Raw genomic sequence first — 22,970 nt, forward strand, 5'->3', positions numbered from 1 at the left:
ACATTTAACATTATTGGAACTTCGAGATTGCAAACAGATCGGTTTATGTCAGTCAACCTCTCTCAAAAATACTCTAAAAAAACCACAATTGCAAGTTTTCAATTTTTCACTTTATTAAATAGTATTTGAATAACTTAATAAAGAAAAACATCAGTTCTGGTTGGCATGACATTTTATATAACCAATTGCAAACTGAGAGAAAGTGTTTAATCTCCCGTCAAATAAAGCATCTGGCGTCAGACAACACAGGATAAAGAAACAATAATTATTAACAGTATAAACAAATTTTGCTTAATTTTACAGAGAAAACTTAAATGTTTTCCTTCTAATTTGAAAATTTTCAAAATTTAATATATCATATTTGACATATTAATAAAATTTTTAAAATAATTCATTCCCTAAGAACTTTTGGGGTCGTAAGTCTAGTTTTAATCTGTAGCTTTTTCAAGCCTAAAAAAAAAAAGGATTCACTCAACATTAAAGTCCAATGATTAATTACTGTAAATTAAGAAAATTAAGTTATTTTAGCATGATATGGTACAATTATGATTTATTATTTTAGTACCTTACTTTAGATCATAGAATAAAATTTATTATAAAATAGTATAAGATTCCAGGCTTTTGAAATACCGAATAAAAAACCTGACACAGATGCACACCAAATTGATTAGCCTAATTTAACTCAATGTAGTAATCTGGGGAGAGGGCAATATATAATATATATCAATATGTTTACTTAGCTTTACTGCAAATATAACTTTTTCAACTCATTCTTTCAAAGTACCAAAGAATTAAAGAAAAAACGTCTTGTACTGAAATTCACAAGCCTAAACTTTTATTATATGAACACAAAAAACTTTAAGACAAGGTTGGTAGCTTACCATCATTTTTGTGACATAATTAGACTAAATGGACAGTGAAAAGCACAAAATTTAAATTGATTTACATAAAGAAAGTAGGTATTCAACAATTGCAAGTATCTACTTTCAGAGTAGTAATACATCTGTTTATTCAGCCCAATTAAATCTGGAGTTTATTTTCAAATATTCCCAATAAAATAATCACTTAAAAATAACCACTGAATCTCATGCAATTTTCTGTTTTTCTTCTGTTGTCAGGCTCCAAACAACAAACTTTGTATCTTGTAAGAAAAAGGACAACAGGGAGCTTTACAGAGAATTTCCATATTTTTTCCTTAGCCTTTCCAGGAAAGATTATGAATAAAAATAAATACTGAAAAAGATTATGATGAAATACAGTCTTGCACTGCATAACAACATTTCGGTCAATGACGGAACACACATACGACAGGAGTCTCATGAGATTAGAACCATAGGGCCTAGGTGTGTACTAGGCTATACCATCTAGGTTTGTGTAAGTGCTGTAGGGGAGAAAGAAATTTTCCTCTACCTTCCTAGGTTCCTCTGACTGGCCTAAGAATTAAACTAACATAAGTCAGATTAATGGGAGAAAAACAAACAACAGTTTAATAACACGTATACATGACAGAAACACAGGAAAACTGAGTAACTTGCCAAAATGACTGAAGCCCTCACCTTAAATACCGGCATCAGCTAGAGACAAAAGAAGATGTGAGGGGTGGGGAGAGTCAGGACTTCAAAGGGAAGGAAGGCAGTTCACAGGTAGGTGAAAAGGAGCAGACGTTTGGAAAACAAGTGTTTGCCCACATAGAAACAGAAGAACAAAACGAGGAGCCCAATAAACAGGCTGTTCTAGGTTCCTCCCCGTCTACCACCTAGTTCATGTGATGCTAAGGTGACAGCTCACTTCCTGAGACAGGTTTTTTAATCTGAATTCTTTTAGGCAGTTAAGGGGGAGGTAACATGAAAAACTTCCTGAGTCTTGTTTCTTAACAAGTAATCAGCTGGCCCCGTGGCCTAGTGGTTAAGTTTGGTGCACTCCACTTCAGCAGCCCAAGTTCGGTTCCTAGGTGTGGACCTACAGCACTCGTCAGCCATGCTGTGGCAGCAACCCACATACAGACTAAAGGAAGATTGGCTACAGATGTTAGCTCAGGGCAAATCTTCTTCAGCGAAAAAAAAATCAGCCTAAAATAATCCTCAAGTTAAAGAGACACATTTTGGGGTGGCAAATTTTGTTCCCCTTCAGTACACTTTGTGATGTTCACACAAACAACGAAATCGTCTAATAACACATTTCTCAGAACTTATCCCCGTCATTAAGCTACACACGTAAAGGTGCTTACCTGATTTCCACAAAATCTGCTATACATTCTCCACCAATGGCTTCCTCCAAGGAGAAGTTTGTGAAATGCAAGGCAATCTGTTGGCTGGTTGCCACCGTGATCCTATAAATGCATTTCCTATTGTTGGGGTAATTACTGGGGAAGTTTGGAGAAGTCAATGTCCCAGATTCATTTGTATAGTCTTCCAAGCATGCTATGAAAAGAAATGGAACACAAGAGAGAAAATAGAAAATATTATGCTACGTTTATAAGACATTCAGAAATATAAACTTCATTCATTTGTGCCAATGTGCTTGATTTTCAACAGGCCAATCTGGAATGTTCAAACACTGATTTCCTTTTGAAACAAAGTTTTCGAAATCTCAAATGCTAAAACAATTATTAATAGTAAACCTAAGCTAGTAGTAGAAATTGTTACGTATATTACAACCTTTTAGTACTTGGAAGGGTTATAATTTTCCTAATCCATTCAAATTATCATGAACATTAAAAATTAGGCTCAAATACAGAAATCGTAGAGGGGGCCTAGAAATAATTCAGTCTGTCCTCCTTTTTATAAACTTCCTTTAAAATGGTTTTCCCCAAGCCATGCATTTATGAGAAATGACAAAGCAGGTACCTCAGCCATGTGGTAAAGAATAGGAAATGAGACTAAGGGATCAGAGTGACCTTGAACCAACGCCCAGCTCAAAAACTGACAAGCTATGCAACCTTGGGCAGGTTACTTCACCTCTCTGAGCCTCATCTCTAAAATGGAGATGGTAACTATCTTTGAGTATACATGTAAGGGCTGGAAATATAATTTATATTATATTATATTATATTATATTATATTATATTATATTATAATGAATATTTCTAATGCAACTTGCAATTAGTCTGCAGGAGAATGCAGACTTTTAGGTTCCCATGTAAAGGAACCTAATTCAATGAAATTTGTGAGAAGTAATGATGAGTAATTTCCCTGTACCTGGTCCATATGCAAGTGATTATTGTGGCACAATTAATCTCTACTGAAATTGTGATATACACATGCAATTAGAGGGCTTGGCACACGGTGCATGCTCCATAAATGGTAGTAATTATCATTTGGTGTCAAAATAGAATAGAAAAGTGTAAGAAAAGCAGAGCATAAAATATGAGGAATAAATTAGATCACTCATATAAAACATGTAGATAGTACTTAGACAATTTTATGTCTTAAATAAATATTAACTGTTTTCCTTTAGGACCTATTCAGTCCTTCAGACTCTATATTTACTAACCAACCCACTCAATCTCATGCCCTCCAAATCTGGGATATTTTCCAAAGACTATCTGGTTTCAATGCATTTTTAATGTATCTTCAATCGTATCCAGTAATAACATAAATCTAGAGTCTAGGAGTACACATAAGTCTCTGACCAAAAGGTTTTGGGGAAGAATGAACTATTATACTTTATCATGAGTAAAAAAAAAGAAAAGGAGGATGCTTAGGCGTGCTATTTCCCTAATTGCTGCTGTATAATTATAGTCAGAAAAGAAAAGAGGAAGCACTGGTACCAAGAGTACAGAGATGCACAGAAAATATCACAGGTTCTACTACCTATGCATAGCCCTGAGTAACAGGTGTTCACCAAATATCTGGCTTACTCTACTTCAAACAGCAAGCAATCAAGGCTTCACTTCATTGAAGGCATCGACAATGATATTTAATTTCAAAGACGAATACTGTATACTTTTCTATACTTTTCTATAGTCTGCTAAGATATTTCTTCAAAGTCAAGGAAAGAAGGAAGGGGGGCCGGCTCCGTGGCTTAGCAGTTAAGTGCATGCGCTCTGATGCTGGCGGCCCGGGTTCGGATCCCGGGCACGCCCCAAGGCACCACTTCTCCACCCAACACGAGGCCGAGTCCCACGTACAGCAACTAGAAGGATGTGAACCTATGACATACAACTATCTACTGGGGCTTTGGGGGGAAAAAAATGAATAAATAAAAAATCTTTAAAAAAAAAAAAGAAGAAAGGGAAAAGGCAGAGGAGGGAGAAAGATGGGTACAGAGAGAGAAGGGGTAGTAGAGGTAGAATATTAAGTATTTCAGACTCAGTAATGAGTACTAACATTAAAATTCATGGATCAAATGGACATTAAATGAAGGCTATGACCCAGGCTCCCTGAGCTGACAGAACCGATAGACTCATTGACCACCCCCACATTCAGAAGCTTTGCCAGTAAATCAAATATCTAGAGCAAATTATCTATTCATGTCACTTGTTCTTAAAGAGATAATGTTCCTTGATTATCTACTCTACTCCTGGAGGGGAAATATAATTGTATTGAATATTTCTAATGCAACTTGCAATTAGTCTGCAGGAGAATGCAGACTTTTAGGTTCCCATGCAAAGGAACCTAATTCAACGAAACTTTTGAGAAATAATGATGAGTAATTTCCCTGTACCCGGTCCCTATGCAATTGATTATTGTGGCACAATTAATGTCTACTGAAATTTTGATTTACACATCAAGCTTCTTTTCTGTTGCTGGCATAAAGGTAAACACAGTCCCTGATGCATTCAAATGACCTTCACACTGTTGACTTTGTCTGAAATGCTTTATCTACCAGCCTCCCCTCCTCCCCCAGTACATGCTTTAATAAATAAACTCTTACGCATCATTTAAGGTCAAATTCAAATATCACTTCCTGTGTGAAACCTTTCCCAATCAAGCAGAATCAATTTCCTTGTGCTCAATAAAACTTTATGCAAATATCTATTTGAGCCCCAAACATATTTTATTGTGATTGTTTTTATGTGAGCATATTTCCTTTATTAGGCCTTGAAATATGAAGAGGACCTTATTAACCATTATAAACTTAACTTATGTCACTTACCACAGTACCTGGCCCAGGTCACATCTAATAAATACTTGTTAAAATCACATTACACAATATATTGAAAACTGAGACGAGTGGGACAATTATCTAATTTCTTTCCACTTTCTCTATTCCATCCTATTACTCTCTACATTTTTCTCACTTCATTTTCCCTCTCTCTTCCTATCCTCTCTCCTGGGCAGGTTGAGATTCTTTAATAATTTATATTGTTTATTAAATTTAAATTATAGGAATCTCTGCCTTCAGTCATGACAAGTACCTGGTACTAGACTAGCCCCTCTCCATAATGACTATAAAACTGAAAAAAATATATGAAGCAATAGACAACAGGCAGACCAAGATTGTGATCCTTGACAGAAAGAAAAGGCATGAGGTGGGACTCTTGATTTCCTTACTTCTTTACCTGGGCAGAATTTTCTGACCATAGCAGTTTGCTGAAGCCCAAGCAATGAATGATAGTCCTGTTGAGCTGAGGAAGCAGGGATCAGAGTTTAGGGATGCCAAAAGAGCTGGAACTCCAAGGAAATGCTCCAGCAAGGAAGTATACAGAGAGGAGAACCAGACATCTGCGTTCATTATGAATTCTTGCGTGAGCCTGGGCTAGGCATACATGAGGCGAGACTTCAAAAGGAATGCCAGAGAGTAGCTGCTACTAGGCTGGAAGCAGATACACGATACTAGAGATCAGGGCAATTCTGGGAGGCTTTGGAGTTCTCTCCCAATCGGAATAAGGAGACCTCTTAACACTCCAGGCATCCAGCTGAGACACCAGAAAGGCCACACTGTAGCAGTGAAGACCCTGGCCAAGAGTAGGCCTTTTCTACAGCTTCCCTACCGCAGTATAACTCTGTGTCTTGACAAGACCTGCAGGAGTGAAAAAACATAGAGATTGAGACCTACCAAGTTAGAAGGGCTTAGGAAACACCTAGGGATTTTCACAAAAGTGACTTAACAAATTTAAAAAAAAATGTACACAAGTACAAGGTAGTCAGCTAGATACTGAATTGCCAACAAGCTTCCGATGAAGATAAGAGAATCCAGTCTCTGCAACATATCATTCACCATATTCAGTGTAAAACCGAAAAATTGCTACTAATGTAAGTAAATGGAGAAATATGAATCATAGTCAAGAAAAAAATGTGGTCAATAGTGAAGAAAAATGTTGTCAGTCGAGAAAAAATTGTAATCTTGTGACTTGAAGATGCCAGATGTTGGATTAGCAGACAAAGACTTTAAAGCAAGTATTATATTCAAAGACTTAAAGAAAAACATAGTCTCAATGAGTAAAAAAAAAAAGGAAACTATTAAAAAGAACCACATGGAAACTCTATAACTTAAAAAGTATACTAATTGAGACAAAAAATTCATGGATGGGCTTAATAGAAAATTAGAGGTAGAAGAAAGAAGGTCAGTGAACTTGAAGATGTACCAATACCAATTATTTAATCTGAAGAAAAAAGAGAAAAAATCTGCAGAAAAATAAAGAGATTCTCAAAAACATAGGAAAAAAATAATAAATAGTCTAGCACACACATAATTAAAGACCCAGAAGGAGAAGAGAATGAGAATAGGTAAAAAAAAATAAAAATAAAAAAAAGAAAGAAAAAAAAAACTAATAGTGGCTAAAATTCTCCCAAATTTAACAAAAAACATCACATTAGCTACAAGGAATTTAGACTATCCTAAGCAGGATAAATAAAAGAAAGTCATACTTGGGCACATCAAACCGTTGTAAAACAAATGCAAGGAAAATAAAGAAGTTAGAGAAAAAGGACACATTACATACCAGGAAACCATGATATGAATGACGGCTGGATTCTAATTAGAAACAATGGCGGCAAGAAGAAAACAGAATATGTCCATAAAGTACTGACAAGAAAAAAAAGATTTAAATATCCAGCAAAAATATTTTCAAAATGAGTGTGCAAAAAGGACATTTTTAGACAAACAGAAGCTGAGAGAATTCATCACTGGAAGATCTATACTACATGTAATTCTAACAATGTCTATCATGCCAAAGGGAAACGATACCAAAGGAAAATACGTATCTATAGGAAGGAATGAAGAACATGGGAAACGGTAAATAATTGCCTAAATAGAAAGATTGCTTTTTCTTCTCATTTTTTCCTTAAAAGACAATTAATTACAACTAAAGACAACTAGTATTTAAAGCAAAAATACTAGCAAGGTGCAGTTAATATTATAAATAGAATTTAAAAATATAACTAAAAAAGCATAAAGAAGAGGTCAGATAGAATTATAGTATTGTGAGGTTATTACATTTGTGAAGTGGGAAGAGGAGTGTGTGAAATATGAAGTGTTAGGTATGAAGTAGAAGGGCATGAAGTGTGAAGGAGTAGCATATTACCTCGAAGCAGACTTACTGATAAGAATGCATATGGTCAGCCCTTGAGCACGCACACCAAAAAAGAGGTATCATGAAAATGCCAATGAAGGAAACAGAATGGCATACTAAAAATACTCTGTAAACCAAAAAGAAGACAAGAAAGTAGCAAGAGAAGAAAAAGGGCATCTACGAAAAATCCAAAGTTAATGTCACATTCCAGTAGTAAAGGGCTAAATTCTGTCTGTCAAGATTAAGAACAAGACCAATATGTCTAACCGCATCCTTTCTATTCAGCATTGTACAGAAAGTCCTAGCCATTGCCATAAGGCAAAGAGAGACAGACAGACAGAGAGACAGAGAGATATTGAAAAGGAAAAAACAAAACTCTCCTTATTCACAGATATGATCATCTATGTAGAATATACTAAGGAATCTACTATAGAAATTACCAGAAGTAATAACTGAGTTTAACAAGATTACAAGATACGAGATAAGGATACAAAAATCTATTTAATTTGCAAATATTGGCCAAACAACAGGAAAACAAAATTTAAAATACCATAAAGCACATAAAATAACATAAAACACTTGATAAGTTTAATGGAAATATGCAAAAACTCTACAGTGAAAACTTTAAAACATTGCTGGAAGAAATTAAAGAAGACTTGAATAAATGGAGAAGTAAAATTTGTTTATGGATTTGAAGACTTAATTTAAGATGCCCTTTGTCCCTAAAATGATCTGTAAATTCAATACAACCTCAATCAAATTCCCTATAGGTTTTGTTTGTTTGTTTTTTAGTGAAAATTGAAAAGCTGATTCTAAATGTATTTGGAAATGTAAAGGATCTAGGATAGTCAAAATAATTTTGAAAAATCTGGAGGATTTATACTTCTTGATTTTAAGATACACTATAAAAATTACATAATGTCAAGTAATATAGTGTCCTATTGTTATAGAGATAGATATATGGATCAATGAGATAGATAGAGATTCCAGAAGCAGACCCAAACATACATGGGCAATTAATTTTCAATGATATTACAAAGGCAATTCAGTGAAAAAAGGAGAATCTTTTCAACAAATAATGCTTGAACAATTAAATATCATTTGCTAAGCAACAAATAAACTTGGACACATAACTTACATGAAATAGAAAAATTAACTCAAAATGGATCTTAAACATAAATGTAAAACCTCAAATTATAAAACTTGCAGAAGAATGCACAGGGGAAAATATTCATAAATTTAGTAGGCACAGATTTCTTAGACAAAATACAAAAAACACTAACCGTAAAAGGAAAAAAAAGGACATATTAGACTTCTGCTCTTCAAACCATACTATTAATAAAAAGAAAAGGCTAGCCATACACACTGGGAGAAAATATTTGAAACACATTTATCTGACAAAGGACATATTTGTATCCAGAATATGTAACATACAACAATAATAAGACAAGTAACACAAACAAATATGAACAAAACCTCACACAAGAAGATATATAAATCATCAATAAGCATGTGAAAATGTACTCAATACTATTGTCACCAGAGATGTGCAAATTAAAACAAGAATGAGGCACTACCACACAACTACTAGAGGCTAAAAACGAAAAGACTGACAATACAAGGGTTGGCAAAGATGTGCAGAAAGGGGAATTCTCATTCATTGCAGGTAGGAATACAAAATGGTATAACCACTTTGGGAAAAAAGTCTGGCAGTTTCTCACAAAATTAAACATAGCGTTACCATATGACCCAGAAATTCTCCTCTTAGGTATTTACTCGAGAGAACTGATAACATAAGTCCACAGAAACACTTGTACACCAATGTTCATAGCAGCTTTTCTCATCAAAGCTAAAAACTGGAAACAATCCAACTACCCAAAAACAGGTGAATGGATAATCAAATTAGGATCTATCCATACAATGGAAGGTTATTCAGCAATAAAAAGAACTACTTATAAATAGAACAACATGAACAAATTTCAGAAGCATTATGCTAAATGACAGAAGCCAGACATAAAAGTGTGCAAATTGTGTTCCCACTCCTACTTGCCTTTGAACAGGTAAAACTAATCTATAGTCGTAAGAATCAGATCTGTGGTTGTGGAGATGGAGGATGTGGAGGGATCAGTCAAAGGGACACTAGGATACTTTCTGGGATGAGAAAAGTGTTTTCTATCCGGAATGGAGTGGTGATTACATGGATACACACATTTGTTAAAACTACGGATGAATTTTACTTTATGAAATTACAAAGTAAAAATCTATATTGTTTTAAAAGTTTGAAAGTTCTGTGCAAAGACAGGTTGAGTTCTCTAAAAGAAATCCAATAAGTAATTCAGATATTCTATAAATAATAAATAAAATTAAAATAGAGAAATAAAAAAATTTTTTGAAGGTATACTTGCTAGAAATATTACATAATAGATTATTTAATATTAAAATTTGATTTTAGTTTTATGAGATTCACATGTCTAATTTTATAGAGAGAAAAACAATGGTTCTTTGAACTTGATGTATGTATTTCTTGAAAGGTTAGTAACTCCTCTTATCTAACATTGAAGTCTGCACAATGTTTATCTTTTACTCTCTTGACAGTACAAATGGCTCTTTCTAGAATAATATTAATACTGAGAAATGTTAATGCTAGGCTTTGGTTTCCTCTTATGCTTTGCAATAAAGCACAAATAATTAATATTGAATATCTTCCCATAAAAGGATATTCACGTGTTGCCACGATGCTTATTACATCAATACGAAATGCAAACATAAAAATGCCTTTTGTTTATATCTTCTGTTGCCAAAGGAAAACTCATATCCAATGGTAGTTTGCCTTTTGTTATGGCCTAACGACATTTACAAAGAGATGAAGAAGAAAAGAACATTCCTTCTATTCGCTATATTCAACTGAGCTAGCAACGGAAAAGCACATCTCTGAAGATCAGAGACAACTACTGGCAGGCCTCACATATCTTTCTGACCAATCTCAGGGAAAAAAATGTAAAGAAAGAAGAGAGAAAATATACAAACGTCCTTTGTGAACCATGACAAAATCACAACACTGTATTTTTCTGAAAATCACAATGCATCTCTGCCTCCACCAAGCACTCTCGAATACGTTTTAGTAACATAGCATTCAGCTCGTTTTCAAAGGGAAAAATCCAAAACATGGATAATCCTCCAATCCACAAAGGAATGATGATGTCAGTCCCATCTGACTTGGGTGACAGGAATAGGATCAACTGACCCTGCAGAGAGCAGAGTGTATCTCCTAGGGAGGCTCTAGTTAGGGGTAACTGCTCCACTGCCTGCTTTGCCTTACGCAATAACTTACGGGATTATGCAGTTACAATAGGGCTCAATCTATAGGCAATGCTCTCTGAAACCATTTATGAGACTTTTTGTGTCTGCACGAATCCATGTGACCTCAGATTTTCTAGATTTGCACTAAATAGTCAACCCAGAAGCCATCATCTGCTTCTATTGGCATATCTGGTTTAATATTCTTCCAAGAGAAGATAAAAATGACAGGTTCAACTTCTCCTTTAGGAAAGAAGCCTCCCTAACCAAAATCTAACATTTTGCTACAATTCTCTGCTAAATGGTCACAGTCATGGCTTTCTCTTTTCTCTCGCAGGTGACCAATTCAAATGACTATGAATATAAGCTAACTCACTAAAGCAGTAATTGTAAAATTGTACTTGGACATCTGTATTTATATTTTAAACCTGGCACAGTCATGGTGCTTTAAAGCTTTCATGTAATTTTCACGTAGAATATCTCATTTTATTGTCCCCAACTATGTGAAACAGCCAGGTATTATAACTTCCACATTTTAGAGAGGTGCAGATGAGGGATTTGAGGCTCCTGGAGGTTAAGTTCTGAAAATTGCTGAGTTCAGACACAGCAAAGATAAAATTCGAACCCAAGTCCTCCCTTTCCAAATCCCATGGCCTTTAATAATCCCGGGTTTCTCTATGTAGGAATTGTCGACTTAGAAATGAAGGTGAGTAGAAGACTAGGAACATCACAATTAAATATTTTGTTTAGCATTTTCATTCTAAGGACTAAGAAATACAATAAATTAAATAAGACAAATCTACTGAGCTGGGAAGTGCTGGGATACCCGTATATACAAAAATATGAGAAAATACTGACGTATAGGAAAGTAAATCTTCAAGAGATCAACAGACTTACCAAAAATCTTTTCCAGGGGGAAAATATCTGAATATCTCACAGCAGAACATATAGAATTCAAGGTGGATAGAAAGAATCAGAGAGGTCTGTGACTTGCCCAAAGGTTTTCAAGTTAGTGCCAAGGTTGGGACTAGAACCAAGACTTCTGACTTCACCTTCAGCCTTTTATTCATCGTATCATGGAAAGTACTTTCCACTCTGAGCAGTTACAGTCCAATCCCCCTACATCTCAGTTGTAATTCTACAGCAATTTATGCGCTAAGACTTGACTCTCAAAGTCTCTGATGAACTGCAAAGTTTCATTGGAACCACTCGAATTGTTTGGTGAAACTGCCCCCAGAACTATTTGAATAAGAATTTCTGGATGCAGCCCTAATACCTGAATTGTAACAAGAAAATCCCACCCCAAGTTTCTTATGAACACCAGAGTTTGAGAACACTGCTCTACCAGATTGAAGCTTTAAAATAGAAACAAAACTCTCGGTATTCATTTCTTCTACAAGAAACCCTCTTTCGCCCTTCTGGTAATCATTTCTTGACTTCTCACTCTTAGATGCCTCTTCCCGGCTCATGCCAGGAGAAATGGTGAAAAACAGCACTAAATACCCACTGAGGGGTAGGTGAGAACTCTGAGCTGGGAATGAGGAGGTTGGGAAAGCCCACTAGGGCCTAGTTTTAACCCTACATTAATGTGGTTCTGATACTTCCTGGCTATTTCCCCTGAATAACTGTAAAGCTCATAGCTTTGCAGAAAGTATGAAAAGTCCACGACACTTCTACCATAGCTCTGACCTGAATATTACCAGCCACACTATGCGCAGTTGATCTAGAGCATTTCCAAGAGCTAATCTAGACATGGTAAAACAAAGGGATTAGATGTTAGGACTGGATTGTTTTGGTTCAGCTTCTAAACCCACTAGCTGTGTTTTCTTCGGAGGATAAATTCAATTCTGGATTTCAATTTCCCTCATTTAAGAAATAAGGTAATTGGACTAGATTAGTGTTTCCAACTTTCTGACACACCATAAAAATACATTTACATCAATCACGCACACACACAGATACGCAAACAGATTTCATGAGGTAACACCAAACTTTGATAAATTCTCATACTTTCTATCCTTTTCTTTTCATTCCAATCCATATTTTTAAAAAATGCAGGTAGCAACCTAATAAGTTAATTTCACGACTCATTATTGAATCATGAACATTTCAACGTTTGGAAAACACTGGACTACATGTTTTATAGGTTTTCTTCTAATGTCAAAGTAGAAAATGCATCAAATACATTTTGCTATTCTTTCTTATGCTTTCAAAAACCCCTCTTGGTAAGATTATATTAATATATATGCAGTAGATGTTAACAGAATATAAAATGACAATTTAAATTAGTAAAGTTAACTAATCAATTATATTCTCTCAGAATTCAAATGTTTTGTATTTTAAATTAGCAAACATGTAAAACCTAGTTTCATAATCAGTTACTAAGAAATTCTTAAGAGCTTCTACCCACAAACATTTAGCTAGTTCTTTGTTTCTGTTTCCCCAGGCATATCTGGATGAAGGCAGAAAAAGCGAGGAGGGAGGGAGGCAAAGAAATGACCAGAAGTGGATCTCTTTCCTCCCAAACACATATTTAGGGGCTGACATCATAGTTCGAGGGCATGAACTACAGATGGGACAGTAACTGGACTCAAGTCAGGAAATTTAACCTTTATCAGATGAAGACAGGAAAGACTTCAGCCAAGAAACTCACACCTGCTGAGCCAGGAACTAGAAATCGACAACCAAATACCGTCATTTTTGCTCTGAAAGTAATGTCTGCTAGAGCAGTAAAGTAGGATGAGGGCCAATGACTGAGCTCCCATTGATCCTTTTCCCTGACACTGTTTTATTCTGCAGAAAATATCGAAAATAAGATGACAACTGAAAGGAAAGCATCCTAACGCCTCCCCACTTCCAGGAGGGCAGCTCACCGGGACTCAGCCTGCCTGGAGGGCTAGCCCACTGCCTGGCTGTCACCAGCCCAACCCCCACATCAGTCTCCTGAGCCTCGCCCCTCCCTGAGCAAGTCCTGCAGGGGCCACCGGCAACCATTCCTGAGAACCAGTCACTCCCATCCTGATCTATGGGAAATTGAGGCAGGCTCCAAAATGCTAAATCGAGGGTGCCGTGTGCTTCCTGGATCCAATCATCTAAAGGCTCTTTAAGAATATCTGACTGTGTTAGTCAGACTGATGAGTTCATCCAGCAAAAGGCAGGCACACAGTGACCAGCCAGGCTTGCCAGGGGACGAAAAGAAACTGCTCTCTCGTCTGTGATTTCAGCCCTGTCTGGACCCAACAGAGGCCAAAGTAACGATTATTACTCAGGGGGGAAGACAGGAGAGTCTTTGCGTTTGCCACCTTGGGATGCCTTTCTCTCTCTTTTTTTTTTTTTTTTTTGGTTAGGAAGATTAGCCCTGAGCTAACATCTGCTGCCAATCCTCCTCTTTCTTTGCTGAGGAAGATTGGCCCTGGGCTAACATCCGTGCCCACCTTCCTCTACTTTGTATGTGGGATACCTGCCACAGCATGGCTTGACAAGCGGTGCATAGGTCTGTGCCCGGGATCTGAACTTCTGAACCCCGGGCCGCTGAAGCGGCGTGCACAAACTTAACCACTACACCACCAGGCTGCCCCCAGGAGGCCATTCTCTTTTATCACTTGTCTTCTCTTTATCAGTCTCCTTTTCTGCCCAGTTTGCTTCTTTCCTTTTCCTCAACTTACTTTGATTTTACCTGTATCTTATTTTTCTGAAAACTTTTTTGAATTAAAATTTAACTTTAGGGGTCGGCCCCGTGGCTTAGCAGTTAAGTGCACGCGCTCCGCTACTGGCGGCCCAGGTTCAGATCCCGGGCGGGCACCGACGCACCGCTTCTCTGGCCATGCTGAGGCTGCGTCCCACATACAGCAACTAGAAGGATGTGCAACTGTGACATACAACTATCTACTAGGGCTTTGGGGAGAAAAAGGGGAAAAAAGGAAGAGGATTGGCAATAGATGTTAGCTCAGGGCTGGTCTTCCTCAGCAAAAAGAGGAGGATTGGCATGGATGTTAGCTCAGGGCTGATCTTCCTCACAAAAAAAAATAATAATAAAATAAAATAAAATAAAATTTAACATCCTCCCTGCCAGATTATTTTGATTGCTCTTGGTTTTTACTGCACCAGATGTTGCCTTACAAGCTAGTATGGTATCAGCAGAGCTGTTTTAGTCAATTCAGAGATATGTCTTACTTTGCACATTGTTACAAAGATTTCCACAATATTTTCAGGAGGCCCCATTTGAGTTGTATGTTATCTAAGATACAGCTAGTTTATTCATGCAGCAAATTAAACTTGTGTTCATAGTTGATTAGTGCCACAAGACATCCCAAAGATCATTAAATCCAATCCCTTAACGTTACAGACGAGAAAACTGTGGCCCAGAGTTCGAGTGACTTGTTCCAAGTCCTAATCTAATATTCAGTGTGATTTGGGCCAAATATATGAGGCAAATAAAACTACAGAAGTATGGAAAATTGTGTGCACATGGTAATTTCCTGAAAAGCCAATTTTGATCATTGGACGTTAAACACCTGAACGAAGCCCAGTGACTGTGGATCGCATAGCAGAACCTATTGTAATTCTGGGGATTCAATTTCCCTCGCGCTTGAGCTGGATAATGAACTGTCTCCTAGGGAAGGTCCCACAGGAGAGAAAGGTGTATGACTCTCCCACACTCAGGATTCTGGAGAAACCTAAAGCCATGCTAACAAAATAGAGAACAGAGAACAGCAGTTTTGCCTGAAATGAAGAGTAGTGGCCAGCCGCTCTGAGAGGAAATAGATGAGAAATTGGGTAGGGATTCTGAGTGGGAAATTTTTTTTTAACTTTATTTATTTATTTATTTGGGGGACGAACACCTAGGGATCTCTGGATGCAAGACCGTGTCTGAGGGAGCACATCCTGGCACAGGAAAAGCTCCCAGTACTTTCTGAAGGGAGCACTAGTGGATCGCACCCTACTTCTGGGGCAATCCGGAGGCTGTGAAATGCTTGGGTAGCTCAGTCACTGTATGTCTACTGTAGGTTTACGCTGGATAGTATTTCCATCCATTAAATATCTTTCTAAATATGATGCAAAAGGAAAATTCAGATTCTCTAGAAAGGTACACATCCCAGGTGGGAACATGAGCCTAACGAAACATGATGCCCTCATAAATTCCGTGGGCTTTGGGGGCTGAGGGCATCTCGGGTTTACATGTGACCTCAAAGACCCTGCTCGCAAAGGATATTTGTTTCCTACGCTGCATTTGCAAAGAGCAAAGTAATGATGAGAACTAAATAATAGGAAAAATACGATAAAAGCAATAAATGCTGAAAAGGTTCAATCTCATTAAATCAAACTTAGAAATGTATATTTTGCCAAGAAATCTTCCATTTTCTGCTATAGAATTCCATGTAGTAGTCTCATTCTTATCTATGGTTGCCCTTTTTCTAATTTCTTTTTTTTTTTTTTTCCAGTGAGAAAGAGTAGCACTGAGCTAACATCTGTTGCCAATCTTCCTCTTTTTGCTGAGGAAGATTAGCCCTGAGCTAACACCTGTGCCCATCTTCCTTTACTTTATATGTGGGACACCTGCCACAGCATGACTTGATAAGCAGTGTATAGGTCCACACCCAGTATCCAAACCTGCGAACCCCAGGCCGACGAAGCAGGTTTAACCACTATGCCACGGAGCCAGCCCCTCTAATTTCTTAAAATAGTATTCGGTCTCTTTGGTAACTTTATATTATGATAGAATTTTAAACTTACAGAAGAGTTGTAAGAACTAACACCCAAATTCCCTTTACCGAGATTTACTACACATTTGTATTTTGCCCCCGTTGCTTTCTCTCTCTCTTTCTCTCTCTAACTTGCTCACTCACTTAGTATCTGAATCACTTCAGAGTGATTTGTAGACTGTGTGTGTCTTTATCTCTAAAAATATCAGTCTATACTTCCTAAGAACAAAAACATTCTCTTATAAAACCACTGTACAATTATCAAAATTCGAAAATTTAACACTGATACAATACTCCTGTCTAATCAACACTCTTTTTAATAAGGAAGGCACTGAAATCACTACACTTTTTTCTCAATATATATAGCTTTCATTGCGTGCCACGGGTTTGGGGACAAAGTATTCTCATAGTACTGTCTTGTAATGGAGTAAATGAAACCAAGTATACAATGCTGTTTTGTTACCTGCTGATTCATCGATTGCTTCATAGTTTATTGAAAAGCCTTCATAAGCGAGGTCAGAGTCAGCCACAAATATAAGCATTAATGAGCTGGTACTGCTGATCAGAGAGGGCGGGATTGATTTTCCACAATATCTATTTGAAACCAAGAAAGAACACAGGGTTAAAAACTTTTAGTACACTTGAAATGATGTACCAAAAATTAGGACATGTCAAAACAGCAATAATAATGTCCCCTATTAACCTTGAAAAACAAATATATTTCAGGCACAAAACATTTACAAAGTTGCTGGAGATCATCCTATTCATGATCACTTTCCTGAACTGGTTTTATGTGTGCGCCTAGCTGTGTGACTTGTCATGTATAAAAAGTTTAATGAAATTAGAAGTTGAAGCTATACTAGGTTGCCGCATAGCCTGTTAATGAACTTATTAATAGAAATGTAATAAACTTACACAACAAAGGGAAACCATATATCACAAACTCACTGAGCACAGACTCTAGAGTCAGCTCTATCACTTAGAGGCAATAGGACTTTAGGCAGATCATTCAACCTCTATGCCTCAGTTTTCCCATCTCTAAAACAGGGATGATGATAGTACCTATTTCATGGAGTTGTTTTGAGAATTTTATGAGTTAATATACTGTGTATAAAGGACTTAGAACAGTGCCTGGTATAGTAAGCCCTATATAAGTGGAATCTATTATCTTTAAACAGCTGGCCTATGCAGAGGTAAGAGTTTGATTATCAAGCCATGTCAACTTTTTCCTGAATAAAAGCAATTTTACTCAGAAAAAATATTCTAGTAATGCTAAAAGTAGAGTTGTAATAAAATACATTACGCCAAGAGCTTTTTTCTAGAGAAACACTTGTAAGAAGAAGTTGACTAGAAAATAGAAATCTCAAATCAAAGCACATTTGGTAAAATTAGCCAAATGGAATGACAAGCTAAAAACTATAGAGAAACCAAAATAAGAGGAAGTGTTGAATATGGAAAATGGATGAGTTAATTTCTGACAGAGAAAAAGAAAAAAAAATTGGTATATAATACCACTTCAGTGTTAAAAAAAAAAAGATTTAATATCTTGATCAAAATAAAGGTAGGTGAATTAATTAATATTTTAAATGTATATGTCCATGTCAGCCAAATTTGGGCAAGATCATTATAGTTTATGCCATTCAGCAAAAACTATGTATTTTGTGGTGATTAGGGGTCAAGTACCATAAAAAGGAAAAGAGAAAGAAGAAAGTTTTAAAAATGAAAGATTAAGATAAGTAAGAGCAAAAAATGAAGAGGGAGAATAAAACTAGGAGAAAAATAAGTTTAAGAAAATAATGGATAAAGGAAAAATATTTTAAAAATAGATGAGAAAAAAATGAAAAGCAAGAAGAAGTAAAAAAGAAATCAGGAGATTTCTGTTTCCAACAAAGATGTAATAACAGGGGCTAAATGTAACCTTGCACCTGGAACAAGTAAAAGTCTGGACAAAATATACAAAACAACGTCTCTCAAGACCCTGGATATCAAGTAATGAAAGACAATGACTCTTTAGAGACAAGAAACAAGTGAGTTTAAAAGCGAAACTGGAAATGATCAAACTGTTTCCAAGTAACTTAACTGCATCCCCAAACAAAGCTCAAAAATACTTACAGAATGCAATAATGTCCAATGCACAAAAACACAAAATTTAAAACATCTGGCATCCTATCAATTATTACCAGGCATGAAAAGGAGGAAGAAAGTATAACCCATGATAACAAGAAAAACTGATCAATCAGAACATAGCAAGAAACAACACTGAAGGCTGAATTAGCAGACAATGACATTAAAATAGTTATAACTGTGTCCCACAAATTTAAGAAGCTAGAGGAAAACAATCATGTGTAAAGTAGAGACATGGAAGATATATAAGATGGCCCAAATTGAACTTCTAGAAATGAAAAACAAAATGTCTAAGATGAAAAATATACTTGGTAGGATTAATATCAGAATAGGCATTGCAGTAGAAAATATTAGTGAACTTGAATACACAGCAATAAAAACTTCCCAAAAGTAAAACACAGAGAACAAAGACTCAAAATCAAATGAATCGAGTATCAATGAGCTTTGTGGGACAATATCAAATGGCCTAAGATACATGTAAGCAGAGTCCCAAAGGTGAGTAAAGACAGAAAAGGTATTTCAAGAACTAATGGCCAAAAGTGTTTCAAATTTGATAAAACTATAAACCCTCAGATCCAAGAAGCTCAACAAAAAAAATTACGCTGAATGAGAAAAGCCAGACAAAAAAAGAGTACATACAGTATGATTCCATTTTTATTTAATTCCAGAACATGCGAACTAATTTACAGTGATAGAAAGCAGGTTAGTGGTCTCCCAGGATGGGGATAAAGGCAGAAGTGAGGAATTATAATGGGCAGGAAGAAAGTTTGGGGGATAATTGATACGTGCATTATCTTGATTTTGGTGATGCCTTCAACAGTATTTACGTACGTCAAACTTAATTACTAAAGGCCAAGGCTACAGAGTTGTGAGTAGAGATGTAGACATGGTCATTGAGAAGCATGTTGATCTCATCTGGTTTTTATAACACAACATGGTGGGTTTTAACATCCTTCACTGAAGCAGGAAAGCAAGAAAGCAGAAAGTTTTTGTGTTAAACAAACAAAAACAAAATAATCTCACCTTCCGAGAAATGTCCCAGATCCAGGGTCATAAATTTCCAGATAGTCATTTGTGCAGTTGTAATGAAACTCCAGACGAAAGCTCTCGAATGTCAAATGAATCAGGTAGCCAGGTCGGACTAATATATACCAGGTACAGTTGACACCATGGGGGTAGATATTTGGATGGCCGGGACTTTGAATGATTCCTGTTGACTCTGTAAGAATTTGTCCACATGCTGTTGAAATAGAAATAATAATAATCATCAGAACATGTAACCAACAAGTTACCTGGAATTCAAAATAAAATATTCTGATCATAACCTCTTAAAAACTCAAAAAGAAAAATCTTCCTTATATGCCACTTAACCTAGTTTTTCTTCTATTAATTGACATCAATTAAATATTGATATGTACTAATTAGGAAATATATATTTTCCTTGCCTTTGAGTGTACTTTAAAATTTTCACACTGTAGATGACTATCTATAGTGTAGATGAATTTTCTATAATAATTTATTTCCATTGTTCACTTATTCTGATACAAGCCCAAGAGGTAAAACAGGAGAAAGAGACAATCTCTTACCCAAATCTTCAGTACTGAATTTAGCCATGAAACCGTGATTTTCAGTAGAAGAACTTTTCACAAACATGACATGAAGAAAATTGTACACGGATGATATAAGTGAAGGTATGTCTGTGCCACAATATTTTTTATTTTCAGGAGAACCCAAAATGGAACTGCTACCAATCTAAGTAAAAAAGACATATTCAAAATTATTTTGTTGGATATTTTATTTTGGAAAACTGCTTCAAGAATAATTATTTCTGAAATTTTTCTATTAACATAGTAAAAATCAATTTTAGAACATTTAATCAGTCCAAAAGAAATTCCATGTCCATTAGCAGTCACTCCCCATTCTTCTCAAACCCCAACCCCAGGCAGCCATTAACCTGCTTTCTATCTCTATAGATTGCCTATTCTGGACATTTCAAATAAATGGAATCATATGATATGTGGTCTTTGTGATTAGCTTCTTTTAGCATGTTTTTGAAGTTCATCCATGCTGTAGCATGTGTCATTACTTCATCCTTTTTTAACATCATATAATATACCATTGTGTGGACAAACCATATTTTATTAATCCATTCATCAGTTGATGGCCATTGAGGTTGTTTCTACATTTTGGTTACTAGGAATAAGGATTGTACAAATTTTTGTGGGGACGTATATTTTCATTTCCCTTTGGTATATACCTAGGAGTGGAATTGCTGGATCAAATGCTAACCTTGTGTTTAACTTTTTAAGGAACAGCCAACCATTTTCCAAAGTGGCTGTACCATTTATATGCTCAACAGCAGTATATAAGTGTAAAAGGGATCCAATTTCTCCATATCTTTGTCCACACTTGTTATTATCTGATTTCTTGATTATAGGCATCCTAGTGGGTATGAAGCAGTATCTCATTGTAGTTGAATTTGTATTTCCCTGATGATTAGTGATGTTGAGCATCTTTTCATGTGCTCGTTGGCTATTTGCATATCTCGTTTGAAGAAATATATTTTCATATTCTTTGCCCATTTTAAAAATTAGGTTATTTGTTTTTAATTTTGATGAAGTCCAATTTTTCTATTTTTTCTTTTTTATTTGTGCTTTTTGTGCCATATCTAAGAAGGCGTTGCCTAACCCGAGGTCACAAATACTTACTCTTACGTTTTCTCCTAAGAGGTTCACGGTTTTAGCTCTCACATTCAAGTCTATGATCCATTTTGAGTTAATTTTTGTGTACAGTGTAAGAAAGGGGTCCACTTTCATAACTTTGCATATGGATAGTCAGCAATATTTGTTAAATAAACTATATTTTCCCATTGAAATGTCTTGGCAGCCTTTTCAAAAATCATAAAGCTGTGGCTTTATTTCTGGATTTTCAATTCTGTTCCATTGTTCCATATCTTTATTCTTACTCGAATAACATGCTGTCTTGATTACTGTAGCTTTGTTCTAAGTTTTGAAATTGGTAAGTGTGAGTCCTCCAATTTTGTTGTTCTTTTTCAAGATCGCTTTGGTTATTCAGGTTTCCTTGTACTTCCATATAAATTTTACAACCAGCTTGTGAATTTCTGCAAAAGTACCAGCTGGGATTTTGATAGAGATTGAATTGAATCTTTAGATAAAATTTGGGGAGTACTGCCATCCTAACAACATTAAGTCTTCTAATCCAAGAGCATGAGATGTCTTTCCATTTATTTAGGTCTTTAATTTCCTTCAATGATGTTATGTAGTTTTCAGAGTACAAGTTTTACAGGTCTTTTTAAAGAGGTATTCCTCAATGTTTATTCTTTTTTATGCTATTATAAATGGAATTGTTTCCTTGATTTGATTTTCAAATTGTTCACTGCTAGCATATAAAAAAAGAAATGACTTTCATATTTTGATCTTGTATCCTGCAACTTACTGAATTTGTTTATTAGTTCTAATAGTTTCTGTGTGTATGTGTGTTTATTCCTTATGATTTTCTATATATAAGATCATGTTATCTGTGAATAGAGATAGTTTTATTCCTTCCTTTTCATTCTGGATGTATTTTATTTCATTTCCTTACTTAATTGCCCTAGCTAGAATTTCCAGTATAATGTTGAATAGAAGTGGTGAGAACAGACATCTTTATCTTTTTACTGACCACAGGGGCAAAGCATTTAGTGTTTCATCATTAAATATGATGTTAGCTGTGGGTTTTTTATAGATGTCATTTATCAGATTCAGGAAATTCCCTTCTATTCCTAGTTTGTTGATTGTTTTTATCACGAAAAGGTGTTGAATTTTGTTAAATGGTTTTTCTGCATCTATTGAGGTAATCAGGCAGTTTTTTTCCTTTATTTTATTTTACATTAACTTATTTTTGGATGTATACCAATCTTGTATTCCTAGGATAAATCCCACTTGGTCATGGTGTATAATCCTCTTTATATGCTGCTGGATTCAGCTGGCAGTATTTTGTTGAGGATTTTTTTCATCTATATTCATAAGAGATACTGGTCTGTACAAACTATTTTTGTTTCATGTAACTGATTTGATGATAACATGAGACAATATTTTTAATAATACCCAACTAAATACAAATATTCAAAGGTGTCTTACTCTTACCTCAATATAATCTGTATCACAATGGGCAGAATTTCCAATTTCAAAGCTAGTGAAGTTGAGAAGAACTACTTGGCTTTGAGGTTGGTGGATGGTCCACCTGCAGATCTTTTCTCCTGGATACACGTTAGGATAAAAGGGTGAGCGAATGACCCCTTCTCCAGTTAATTCTCCTCCACAAGCTGTAAATATGAAAATGATAGCAGTGTTTGTCCAGAAATAAAGGATTCTTGTCCTCAATTTATTGCA

The 22,970-nt window shown here is 35.8% G+C and overlaps 1 protein-coding gene across 1 annotated transcript in view; it reads right to left on the reverse strand.

The window, feature by feature from the left end:
• The window catches only part of CUBN (cubilin), a 258,176-nt gene that overhangs the window by 189,970 nt on the left and 45,236 nt on the right, over positions 1–22,970 (reverse strand). The window contains exons 19-23 of the mRNA XM_058532490.1: positions 22,725–22,903; positions 20,166–20,331; positions 19,603–19,819; positions 16,919–17,049; positions 2,228–2,420 (exon numbers count right to left, since the gene is read on the reverse strand). Of these exons, the coding sequence (XP_058388473.1) occupies positions 2,228–2,420; positions 16,919–17,049; positions 19,603–19,819; positions 20,166–20,331; positions 22,725–22,903 (886 nt within the window). The remainder of the gene's footprint in view (positions 1–2,227; positions 2,421–16,918; positions 17,050–19,602; positions 19,820–20,165; positions 20,332–22,724; positions 22,904–22,970) is intronic.

This window comes from Diceros bicornis, chromosome 36 (assembly GCF_020826845.1).
Source record: "Diceros bicornis minor isolate mBicDic1 chromosome 36, mDicBic1.mat.cur, whole genome shotgun sequence".
NCBI classification, from domain to species: Eukaryota; Metazoa; Chordata; class Mammalia; order Perissodactyla; family Rhinocerotidae; genus Diceros; species Diceros bicornis.